The sequence below is a fragment of the Prionailurus viverrinus genome, chromosome D4 (assembly GCF_022837055.1).
Source record: "Prionailurus viverrinus isolate Anna chromosome D4, UM_Priviv_1.0, whole genome shotgun sequence".
NCBI lineage: Eukaryota > Metazoa > Chordata > Mammalia > Carnivora > Felidae > Prionailurus > Prionailurus viverrinus.
The window spans coordinates 81,900,974-81,913,670 of record NC_062573.1 but is presented as its reverse complement, the minus strand read 5'-3'; the positions used below and the strand labels follow the sequence as shown (position 1 = coordinate 81,913,670).

At 45.1% G+C, this 12,697-nt stretch overlaps 1 protein-coding gene and 1 long non-coding RNA gene across 5 annotated transcripts in view; one reads left to right on the top strand and one right to left on the bottom strand.

Moving 5' to 3' along the window:
* Window positions 1-2,349, bottom strand: part of RIC1 (RIC1 homolog, RAB6A GEF complex partner 1) — a 142,925-nt gene extending 140,576 nt beyond the window's left edge. For 2 of the 4 annotated variants that reach the window (XR_007146111.1, XM_047829165.1), the window contains exon 1: window positions 2,037-2,348. Coding sequence is in view for 3 of the 4 variants with exons in the window: in XM_047829165.1 (XP_047685121.1) it covers window positions 2,037-2,180 (144 nt within the window). In the remaining variant the exon portion in view is untranslated. Of the gene's footprint in view, window positions 1-2,036 lie in introns of all 4 variants that reach the window. The other 2 variants (XM_047829168.1, XM_047829167.1) reach the window with 2 other exon arrangements.
* Window positions 2,350-2,751: 402 nt separating this feature from the next.
* LOC125149958 (uncharacterized) lies at window positions 2,752-3,985 on the top strand. Its single transcript, XR_007146114.1, has 2 exons — window positions 2,752-2,862; window positions 3,715-3,985. It is a non-coding gene; the product is annotated as an uncharacterized LOC125149958 (long non-coding RNA).
* The last annotated feature ends 8,712 nt before the right edge of the window (window positions 3,986-12,697 follow it).

Genomic DNA, 12,697 nt, shown 5'->3' with positions numbered 1-12,697 from the left:
TTATTTTTCTTTTTTTATTTATGTTTGAGAGAGCGCAAGCGGGGGAGAGGCAAAGAGTGGGGGACAGAGGAGCTGAAGGGGTCTCTGTGCTGACAGAAGACAGCAAGACGTGGGGCTCACGAACGGCGAGATCATGACCTGAGCCGAAGTCCGACGCTCAACTGACCAGCCACTCGGGCGCCCTAACAGATGTTCTTAACATCCCTAAGAAAACTGACGCACATTTTTGTTTCTTTCACAGAGCAATGAAGTAACCTGCAGGCTTCGGGTCCATTCATCCCTCGTAGTAAGTCTGGTACTGTCTAAACTTGTCTACCCTTTCAGGGACGGTTAAATTTGAGGCTGTTCCATCAAGGTGAAATTCATTCCAAATTCGGGAGACGAGTTAAAATTCAAGCTCTAATTATTTCTTCTGCATGAACTTTCAAGATGATTATATACACACAAGCAAATAAAAATTATTCCACTGGCAGACACACTGTAAGTGAGGTAGCATCTCATTTAAACACCCAATGATATACAATGCCCGTGTTCAAAAAGGACATCAAGCACCAGACAGAAGAGTCACGCTGCCGGTTACATAACCACCTCTTTGGGTTTGATATTTACTTACAACGTACATCGGCCCAAACTCAACGGCGAACAGTTTCGCCTTACAGCCTATGACAGTCCTATAAAGAAGCTACCGGGGGCGCCTGGGTGGCTCAGTCGGTTAAGCATCCGACTTCAGCTCAGGTCACGATCTCGCGGTCCATGAGTTCGAGCCCCGCGTCAGGCTCTGGGCTGATGGCTCAGAGCCTGGAGCCTGTTTCCGATTCTGTGTCTCCCTCTCTCTCTGCCCCTCCCCCGTTCATGCTCTGTCTCTCTCTGTCCCAAAAATAAATAAATAAACGTTGAAAAAAAAAATAAAAAAAAAAAAGATGCTACCGGAAACACCTAAGTCCCATCATCACTTTCACCAGGGCTGTGAGAGTAGACAGGACTTTTCAAGTATTCACACGGCCAGCCAGACAGCTGAGGGTTTTAACTAACTTAACTAAAGCCAGTAACGCCACACGGATCTAATACAACCAAGGTCATCACCTATTTCCACGCGGTCAAGTCAGCCACCAAAAGACAAAAACTGCACTCTGACGTCGCTAAGTACTGCCTTCTTTGGGGGACAAGCCACCACCAACCAACATTTTTTTTTTTCCTTCTGTAGCTTTTAGAGCCTGACCTAAGAGCAGCGTTCGCGGAAAAAAGGGAGTAGCCCACCCACCACTTGAGTTCGGTGAAGTTCTTTTCTCTACCTACTCAGTGGTGACACAAGGAGAAAACAACAACAACAACAACAACAACAACAACAACAGCAGGGCTCGCAGAAAGCACACACACAACTCAGGTTCGTGCTTTTCCCAAACCTCAAGACTTCCAGGTGTTAAATGCCCGAGCGCGGCGCGGACACATCGGAGTTCAACTTCCGCTCCTGCCAACCTCCCCCTGCAATTCTCTACCGAGAGTCCCGGGCAGCGGCGAGGCGGGGAGGAGATGCTGGGGTGAAGCGACGCGTGGGACGAGCAGACCTTCGGTCAAAAACGAAGGAATGCTGGCTGCGGCTGCTCGAAGAAAGTTCTCCCAGGCCTGCCAAGTCTGGCACTGGGTGAAGCCCAACAGGCTCTCCCCAACTCCAGAACCACGGCCTTGAAAGCAGGGGCGGGCTGGGAGCGCACGGCGCCCAGACTGCTATTTGCGGAAAGTTTAAACAAATTTGCTCCTCGGGGAAGGGGGGAAGGGAGCGGAGGGCAAGTCCGGGCTCGGCCAAGGGAGCGCGCGGGGTCTGCGCGGCGCGCGGCCGCCGGTCCGACGCGGGGAGGCGCACGGCTTTTCGGCCGCCGCCGCCGCCGCCTCTGCCCCCCGAGCCCCGGCCGAACGGGGCCGAACGCGGGTCCGGCGCCGAGGGGCAGGGGCGCGGGACGCCGGGTGGAAGTTGAGGGCGGGACCGCGCCGGGACGCCGGGGAGGGAGCGGCGAGAGGCGGCGGGCGGCTCTACTTACGCGGCTGTACCAGATGCTGAGGCGGACCGGGGCCAGCACGGCGAAGAAAGTCCTCTGGGGGTCGGCCTGGACGTGGATAGGCGCCTCGGCCGGGCTCCCCAGAGGGCACAGCAGCCTCTTGGGCCAGCCGCTCAGGAAATACATGGTCCGCGCGGAGCCGCCGACGCCGCGGCGCCCGGCGGCCCCCGGCCCCGTCCGTCACACTCAGCGGCCCGGGGCCGGACGCCCGCCTCCCACACCGCCACCGGCCGAGTCGGCGGCGTCGGCAGCGGCAGCTCGGAGCATCTGCCCGCTGGCCGGGCCGGGCCGGGCCGGGCCGACGCGAAGCTGAGCGACGAAGGAACCCTTGGGCTGACGGGGCCCAGTGTGGGGGAGGTAGGGGGAGGGAGAGTCGGGATGGAGAGGGGGCGGGAGGAGCGCGGAGGCCCGCCCCGGCCCGGCCCCACCCCTTCCTCGGGCCGCACGGGCGTCACCACGCCGCGCCGCGTGGGTCGGGCCGGGGAAGGCTTGCCGCGCGCACGCGCCTTGGAGACTTCTCCCTACTTCCCCCGCCCCGCCGTCGCTCTTCTTTCTGAAGCTCCGCCCCTATCTTCACGAGCGGCCGCCGCGCTGCGTCAACACGCATGCGCCTTTGCCCCCTTCTGGCCCCTCGGCACCTCCCACTTGCAATGTGCACCACGTTGTTGGGGCCGGGTGGGCGGGACTACCGCCTGAGACTCAGGGGAAAGTGGGCCAAACTGGGCGAGACCCAGTTGCGGGGTGACTCGAATCGCGGAACACGCCTCTCGCCCGGCCTCAAGCCAAATTTGACTCCCTTCGCGGATTGGTGAGGCTTGTGGGCCGGGCCTGGCGCTGCAACTCGGGGAAAAGGTGGGGGGAGATTTGCAGGGGAGCGATAGTCATGTGACCTTCCCTGCTGGCCAGCCCACCCACCCCAACCGTTCCCGGTGCTGGGCCGTGGGGTCCTTGGCCTAGTGAGCCGCTGTTGCGTGCCAGGCTCTGCAGTGAAAGCTGGCGGTGGAGTTCCTGCCCTCATGGGGTTTACAGCCTAGAGGGGGCCTTTATTCGATCCGTGAATAAACCACCCGCCTTGAAAGTGCCTGAGCCACATCCTCTTTCCTTCGGGTTTCCAAATCTAGCGTGTAATTAAGAATTCAATTTGTATTCATCTATCCCTTTACCAACCACAATGTTAGACAAGGCAAGGCTGTCTCTTTTTTTGCACCCTTCGGTAGAGTATATGCCACAAAAGAATTGGACATAATTTTAGATCTGGGACGGGCCTTAGAGTCTCTCTAGTTGGATGTTTAACTTGTGGACCCCAGGGATCACCTTAACAACTGTTTCTTTTTGAGTACTGACCCAGTGGTTACCTCTGAATAGGAGGACGGCGTCAGTGGGGATGGAGTGTGTGTAGAGAAGGCGAAGGGTGGGGGGATCCAAAATAAAAGACTTCTCATTGTCTGCCCCTTTTGTTCACTTTTCATTTTTCCACATTTTTTAAATTAAAAAAATAAGTTAACCCAGGTTTAAAACAAATGTTGCATGAAAAAGTAACAAACAGCAAAGGAGGAAACAAAGTAACTTAATGCGTATCAGATGTAGCATTGTAGCTGGTATTCATAACAAAATATGTAACTTTTACATAATTTTTTTAAACATTCACTGCATTCCCCAGAAGGTGATCAAAGAACCCAGGATTCCTCAAACCACAGTTGAAACTGCCGCACCACTCACTGGCCTCTTGTGGTCAGACTGTGTCTCCTTCCTGGCGTCCCCCCCACCCCCACGTCCAGCACAGCAGCCTGGCACACACCAGGAATAGTAAACTCTGAAAATATGTGTCAAATGAAAATTGGATGAAACCCTGATCCAGCTGAACTACACCATTGGACAAAGAGACCCAGAGAAGTTTCTTGATTTACCAAAATAAAACTGTAGAAGAATAATACAGTTGCGTCATACTTTCATCTGACTTGTATTCGGTTATGCACTTGGCAGAGAAAGAGAGAAAATGAAAATAGGTTACAGTGCAGCAGTTACACGGGCAATTTTACTGAGAATGTATTCGTCCTAGCTCCCCTTCAGAGGTCTTTGTTCTGTGCCTTCTAAGTGAGAGCACCAACTTCCAAGTAATTTTCTTGCACTCTGTTTTTTTAAAGTTTTTAATGTTTATTTATTTTTCAGAGAGACAGAGTCAGAGCATGAGTGGGAGAGGGGCAGACACACACACACACACACACACACACACACAGAATCTGAAGCAGCCCCCAGGCTCTGAGCTGTCAGCAGAGTCCGACATGGGGCTCAAACCCACCAACCATGAGATCATGACCTGAGCTGAAGTCGGACACTTAACGGACTGAGGCACCCACACAGCCCCCCCCCTTTTTTTTTTTTATTTTTTAATGTTTATTTTTGACACAGGCAGAGCATGCACTCGGTTTTAACTTGCTAACTTTAGACTCTAATTCCCTCGCTACACTCTTCTGTAGTATTTAAGGCTTACAAAACATTTTCAAATATATGACTTGATTTAGTTCCACAGCAAATCTTCAAGGTGGGTAATACTGGTGTGATGTTTATTCTTACTTTCGTAGTGAGGAAACAGGACCAGACTGATGGAAGATCCCAAAGTCACATGGCCTGAAAAGAACCCTTCCTTCTGCAGACCCACTCAATCTTGAGACCGGATTGAATTGAATCGTGCTAGTGAAGGCAGTGAGGAGCTGGAGGGTGGGGTGATATGTCTGACTCTCCACAGTCCCTTACATGAGAGTTCCACATCGTGATAGAAACCTTATGGGCTGGATTTTCCAACTTTCAAATATCATATTCTAAGTTTACTTTGTAAAATACAAAAGCAATTCCATGCCATGGATCTTCCTTCTTGTAGCCTACCAACATCGCTCTCCAGTCAAACTTACTGAACTGTATTCTGAGTGAAGACTAAGCTGATAAATTAAAATTAACAGGTGCATGTTTTCAAACAGATTTGTTTTTATTGCAAGAAATAATGTGGGTAAGGGTGCACAGAAACAGAAGTACATTTATAAACTGTTGGGACTATAATGTGGTGCAGTTTTTCTAAAGTATAGTTGGTGGGCACTTGGGTGGCTTAGTTGGTAAGTGTCCAACTCTCGATGTTGGCTCAAGGCATGCTCTCATGGCTTGTGGGTTCAAGCCCTGCACCAGCCTCTGCACGGACAGTGTGGAGCCTGCCTGGGATTCTGTCTCCTTTTCTCTCTGCCCCTCCCCTGCTTGCTTTCTGTATCTTTCTCAAAACAAATAAACAAAAAAAATTAAGTGTAGTTGGAATTACATTTAAAAATGGAGAGATCTTGGGGCACCTGCGTGACTCAGTCGGTAAATCATCTGACTCTTGATTTCAACTCAGGTCACAATGTAGCAATTCATGGATTCGAGCCCTGCATCGGGCTCTGTGCTGACAGCGCAGAGCCTGCTTGGGATTTTCTCTCTCCCTCTCTCTCTGCCCCTCCCCTGCTCTCTTTCTGTCTCAAAATAAGTTAATAAAACAAAAAAATTTTTTTAATTAAAAAAATGGAAAGATCCTTAAATTATGCATACTCTTGCCCCCAACTATTTCTATTCAATGGTTACTTTCCAAGGAAATAAACACTGGTATGTATAGAGTTTAGCTTTAAGAACATACCCCACAAAGGTGTCACTAAGTGTCCCCAAAAAGACATTAATCACAGTTATCTCTTAGAATGGAATATTTTGTAAAAATAAAAAAAAAGTGTGGTAAGAATATTTAATCATATAGAAGTATGTTTAGTATATATTATCCAGTAATGAAAGCAAATTAAGACAGAATGTAAAATCTCCCATGTTCATTGGGGTAGGGGTGGGAGGGAGCGTATGTGGGCCAAAGGAAAAAAAAAAAAATGAAGACCTGCACTAAAACATTGGTGTTTACCCCTGATTACAGGTGCTGCTTATGTTCTCTTTTGGGCTTTTTTGGTATTTTCTACATTGTCTATCATGAGCATGTGACTTTTGTAGTGAGAAAAAAAAGTTGTGTGAAACAGTTTACATTGCTAATGATGGACAATGGCCCTCAATGTCCAGCTTTCAGTAGGGCCTGAAATGCTGGCGGATCAAAGGGAGCAATGTAGTGGCACCTCAGGTGCAGTCCTGAGACTAGCAAGAGGGTCAGGACGAAAGGCCCTGTGTATTGCTCACATTCACAGACTTTGTGACGATAGCACAGCACCAGGACTGGATTGTGGTTGTGAATGCACTGCTCCCCATGTTTGGTGACCTCTATGAGAGCCTACGCAAATGTTCACTGAAGAGGATACTGCTTTAGTTGCTGACTCTTGCATATGCTTTTAACATTCATCCTTTATTACGCTTTCACTATGGACAGCTGATGTATTTGCTTCTGGGCCGGACTCTTGATTATCACTTATCCTGTTCGGAAGACTGGTAATGAGTATCTGAGCAGAAATGATAATGGTGTCAGGAGTTGGCTTCTCAGTAGCCTGGGGGTGAGTGGAGAAGGTGCAAATATACATGAAACAAGGTTGACCGTGAGCCAATCATCTTTGAAACTAAGTGGTGGGTAACTGGGAACTCACTGAGGTGTTTGCTCTCCTTTTCCATACAGATGAAATTTGCAGTCATAAAAAGTATAAACATTTAAACTAAAAAGAGCATCTCAGTAACTTTGGTCACATGTGACTAACCAGTCACTTTGTCCCCTATCCTCCCAACAGTGTTGACTATTACTTGGAATCATTTCATTAACCATAAAGGCAGGATGGCTTATTATTAAAAGGCCTTCATGGTTGTAAACAAGTCTGGGCTGAAGCATGAACACAAACTAGAAAATAAAGAGAGAGAGCCTATGTTTCCTAATCCAGCAAAATGGGAAGAGAGTCACTATTCTTGTCCTTAGCTTTGTGTTTTCTTTTTTTTTTTTCAATATATGAAATTTATTGTCAAATTGGTTTCCATACAACACCCAGTGCTCATCCCAAAAGGTGCCCTCCTCAATACCCATCACCCACCCTCCCTCCCACCCCACCCCCCCCATCAACCCTCAGTTTGTTCTCAGTTTTTAAGAGTCTCTTATGCTTTGGCTCTCTCCCACTCTAACCTCTTTTTTTTTTTTTCCTTCCCCTCCCCCATGGGTTTCTGTTAAGTTTCTCAGGATCCACATAAGAGTGAAAACATATGGTATCTGTCTTTCTCTGTATGGCTTATTTCACTTAGCATAACACTCTCCAGTTCCATCCACATTGCTACAGAGGGCCTTATTTCATTCTTTCTCATTGCCACATAGTACTCCATTGTGTATATAAACCACAATATCTTTATCCATTCATCAGTTGATGGACATTTAGGCTCTTTCCATAATTTAGCTATTGTTGAGAGTGCTGCTCTAAACATTGGGGTACAAGTGGCCCTATGCATCAGTACTCCTGTATCCCTTGAGTAAATTCCTAGCAGTGCTATTGCTGGGTCATAGGGTAGGTCTATTTTTAATTTTTTGAGGAACCTCCACACTGTTTTCCAGAGTGGTTGCACCAGTTTGCATCCCCACCAAAAGTGCAAGAGGGTTCCCGTTTCTCCACATCCTCTCCAGCATCTATAGTCTCCTGATTTGTTCATTTTGGCCACTCTGACTGGCATGAGGTGATATCTGAGTGTGGTTTTGATTTGTATTTCTCTGATGAGGAGTGACGTTGAGCATCTTTTCATGTGCCTGTTGGCCATCCGGATATCTTCTTTAGAGAAGTGTCTATTCATGTTTTCTGCCCATTTCTTCACTGGGTTATTTGTTTTTCGGGTGTGGAGTTTGGTGAGCTCTTTATAGATTTTGGATACTAGCCCTTTGTCTGATATGTCATTTGCAAATATCTTTTCCCATTCCGTTGGTTGCCTTTTAGTTTTGTTGATGGTTTCCTTTGCTGTGCAGAAGCTTTTTATCTTCATGAGGTCCCAGTAGTTCATTTCTGCTTTTAATTCCCTTGCCTTTGGGGATGTGTCAAGTAAGAGATTGCTACAGCTGAGGTCAGAGAGGTCTTTTTCTGCTTTCTCCTCTAGGGTTTTGATGGTTTCCTGTCTCACATTCAGGTCCTTTATCCATTTTGAGTTTATTTTTGTGAATGGTGTGAGAGAGTGGTCTAGTTTCAATCTTCTGCATGTTGCTGTCCAGTTCTCCCAGCGCCATTTGTTAGAGACTGTCTTTTTTCCATTGGATGTTCTTTCCTGCTTTGTCAAAGATTAGTTGGCCATACGTTTGTGGGTCTAGTTCTGGGGTTTCTATTCTATTCCATTGGTCTATGTGTCTGTTTTTGTGCCAATACCATGCTGTCTTGATGATTACAGCTTTGTAGGAGAGGCTAAAGTCTGGGATTGTGATGCTTCCTGCTTTGGTCTTCTTCTTCAAAATTCCTTTGGCTATTCAGGGCCTTTTGTGGTTCCATATGAATTTTAGGATGGCTTGTCCTAGTTTTGAGAAGAATGCTCGTGCAATTTTGATTGGGATTGTATTGAATGTGTAGATAGCTTTAGGTAGTATTGACATTTTGACAATATTTATTCTTCCAATCCATGAGCACGGAATGTTTTTCCATTTCTTTATATCTTCTTCAATTTCCTTCATAAGCTTTCTATACTTTTCAGCATACAGCTCTTTTACATCTTTGGCTAGATTTATCCCTAGGTATTTTATGCCTCTTGGTGCAATTGTGAATGGGATCAGTTTCTTTATTTGTCTTTCTGTTGCTTCATTATTAGTGTATAAGAATGCAACTGATTTCTGTACATCGATTTTGTATCCTGCAACTTTGCTGAATTCATATATCAGTTCTAGCAGACTTTTGGTGGAGTCTGTCGGGTTTTCCATGTATAATATCATATCCTCTGCAAAAAGTGAAAGCTTGACTTCATCTTTGCCAATTTTGATGCCTTTGATTTCCTTTTGTTGTCTGATTGCTGATGCTAGAATTTCCAACACTATGTTAAACAACAGCGGTGAGAGTGGACATCCCTGTCACGTTCCTGATCTCAGGGAAATGTGTTTTCTTTATATATAAATTAAAAAAAATTGTTGGAGACAGACCTAATTTCACTTAAATTAGCCAACAATAACAATTGTTCTGTTTGACTATGTCTCAAAGAGTTTTCGCAGTATAAAAAATGCAATAGCTGAATTTTCTGTGTGCATTCTCTACTAAAATAGCTAGAGGAGTTGGAAACAGACATTGTTTAACATGAGAAAATAGAGTTTACTATAATTCTAATTAGGCCTCTCTCTCCTCTCTCTCTCTCTCCTTCTCCTTCTCCTTCTCCCTCTCTATTTAGACAAATACGTCTTCATTAATTTGGGCAAAAATTCACATTCGTTGTGTTAGCCCTTTATCATTCATGTTTATCAGGGAGATTAGAGTCAAATGTAATGCCCACTTGTAACACACCATTCTAGTGTCTAATAATTTTGACTCCTGGCCTATTCTCATCCATTATTCTTATATTTTCCATTAGGTTTAATCTGACAGTTTCAAGAATTATAAACCCCGGAGCACCTGGATGGCTAGTCAGTTATCTGTCTGACTTCAGCTCAGGTCATGATCTCACGGTTCGTGAGTTCAGGCCCCACATCAGGCTCTCTGCTGTCAGCACAGAGCCCACTTCAGATCTTCTGTCCCTCACTCTCTCTGCCCCTCCCCTGTTCTTTCTCCCTGTTTCTCTTTCTTTCTCTCTCTTGGATAAGCATTAAAAAAATTTTTTTAAGTCCCTTTCTATTAAAAAAAAAAAGAATTATAAACGCCAAGTGAGTATGATTCTAGAAATCAGCAGGTTCCATGACGATGTTTTATCGAACTGAACCTTACCATTGACTATAAGATATCACTGTTTTGTAACAGTCCAAAATGTTATAAAAGGGCAACACTGTCATTTTTATTATCTTTCTGTATGGTTTATGTTATTTTATTGTGGTAAACACATAAGATGTACCATCTTTTTTTTTTTTTAATTTTTTTTTCAACATTTATTTATTTTTGGGACAGAGAGAGACAGAGCATGAACGGGGGAGGGGCAGAGAGAGAGGGAGACACAGAATCAGAAACAGGCTCCAGGCTCTGAGCCATCAGCCCAGAGCCCGACGCGGGGCTCAAACTCACGGACCGCGAGATCGTGACCTGGCTGAAGTCGGACGCTTAACCGACTGCGCCACCCAGGCGCCCCCATAAGATGTACCATCTTAACCATTTTGAAGCATGCAGTTTACTAGCTTAAACACATTCATAATTGCGAAACACGTCACCAGAACGTTTTCATCTTGCAAAAGTGAAATGTATTCATTAGACTGTAACTTCTCTTTCTCCCCTTCCCCTTATGAGCACCATTCTACTTTCTGTTTCTGTGAATTTGACTACTTCGAATGCCTCACACAGGTGGAAAACCATCCATTTTCATGGATGTGAGGTAACATCTCATTGTGGTTTTGACTTGCATTTCTCTGATGATGAGGGATATCGAACATCCTTTCACATAATTGTTGGCTGTTTGTACATCGTCTCCGAAGAAATGCTATAATTACCTTTGATACTATATCACGTTAGAATGTCTGCACTTAAACTCGAAGACTTGCTCTTGAGCTTTGAAATTTTGGAGGATGTAGTTTTGGATTCTCCATCAAGTTTGAACGTGGTTAGTCCTTACGCTCGAAGAATGGCACAACTCTTACAAGTATGGCCTCATAGAGTAGGCTTTAAATAGCATCCAGTCCAATTTCTAGACCCAACAGGAATATAAGTGGATTTCATAGAGTAATTTTATACATATTTCAAACACAGAAGTCATTTACAAAATGATTGAAGAATTAATATAAAAGGAACATATCTATGAAACTGAATATTCAATACACTTGATTATAAGTATTTGAAAGAGGAGCAGCTGCATGTTTTTAAAAGGAGAACTTAGAGGGACAGCCATCAAGTATTTGTGATAGTCATCTGTAGAAAGTATCATTATGACTGGGTTCTATTTTCCTTTGTATTATAAGCATTTTCTAATTTTTTCTCTCATAACCAGAAGAATAAGTGGGGTTTTTTTCTTTTTTTTTTTTTAAGTATGTTTTTTTTTTTAAGTATGTTCATTTGTTATTGAGGAGATCAGTTTTCACAAAGTGTGGTCTGCTCATCGACTGCATCAAAATCACCTGGAGAATTTAAATGTGGATTCCTTGGCCAAGTCCCAGGCCAAGAGTTAGCATTTTTAACAAATACCCTGGTGGTTCTCATGCATTTTAATAAGGCTGACAAAGAGTTGATCAGGAGTAAAATCGCTAAAGTGCCCCCCTTTTATACTCTCTTTATACATGTGCTAGAGTTTCCGAACCGCACCTGCCCGTTGTCCTCCCCGCACGGAAATAAGTCAGAAGGTACACTGGATTCCTGGTTGGTGGAAGCACGATCCCTCCTCCAATCCCTCCTCCGGCAAGCCACAGTTTTCTTGATTTCCTGATGGAAAGAGCTGTCTGAAGGACGTAGCAACCCTGCCATTGAAAGCAAATGAAGACTGTGGTTGGCGTGACCGGAGGTCATTCAGTAGCAACCATCAGGAGTGAGTCGATCCCACCGTGCTGATGGACTGTGTGGCTCATCCCGCTCACTTTCGTGCTGCAGTGCTGGCCCACTGAGCCCCCCTTAACTGTGCCCCATCCAGAGAATGAAGACAGTCATAGTACCTATCTACTCAGATTTTCACTTTTTTTAATGCTAGAAACCAAGAGTTCAGAGTACTCCATGCCTTAGAACAAAGGAGACCTTCCTAATGATGGCTTCTGTCTCACAAATAACAGTAACCATTATTTATTCAGCCCTTATTGTGTGCTAGAGACTGCTCGAAGCACTCTGCGTTAATTAATTTTTATCCTCTTAACAATCGTATGAGATAGAGAGCATCCCTGTTTCACAGACGAAAAAACTGAGGCTTCTAGAGAAACTCAAGGTTCACAGACTTGGGAAGCAATAGAGGCCAAAGTTGAGCTTATCAATTTCACTATATGGTCTCCTTCCACAGACTTGAGCTTATCAATTTCACTATATTGTCTCTTTCCACAGACTTGGGCTTATCAATTTCACTATACTGTCTCTTTCCACAGACTTATTTTCTCACTAACTAGATATACGTAGTAATTTATGTTCGGCTGACTTGCTAATTAAATTTTTTTTAATTCCTAAGAATATATATTTTTTTCTGGCTCAATGCTTCATGCAGAAAAATTGTTCTGCTAGGGCACCTGGGTGGCTCAGTCAATTGAGCACTTGACTCTTGGTTTTGGCTCAGGTCATGATCTCACGGTTTGTGGATTTGAGCCCCACATCAGGCTGCATGCTGCCAGTGTGGAGCCTGCTTGGGATTCTCTCTCCCCCTGCCCCCCACTCAAAATAAATAAATAAACTTTAAAAAAAAGAAAAGAAAGAAAAATTACTCTGCTAAGAAACTGAGTGAAATCAGCATTTTCACGTTCACGTGGAGGACAGCATCCTTTGTAGCTTAAGCAATAATGAAGACAAGAATGTATCCAAAGGGTCATGGGGACTCTTGAAAATCAGCAGTGGAGGGAAGAGAGAGAAGAAGGAATCACATCACCCAGGTATGATGTCAGAGGCAATACA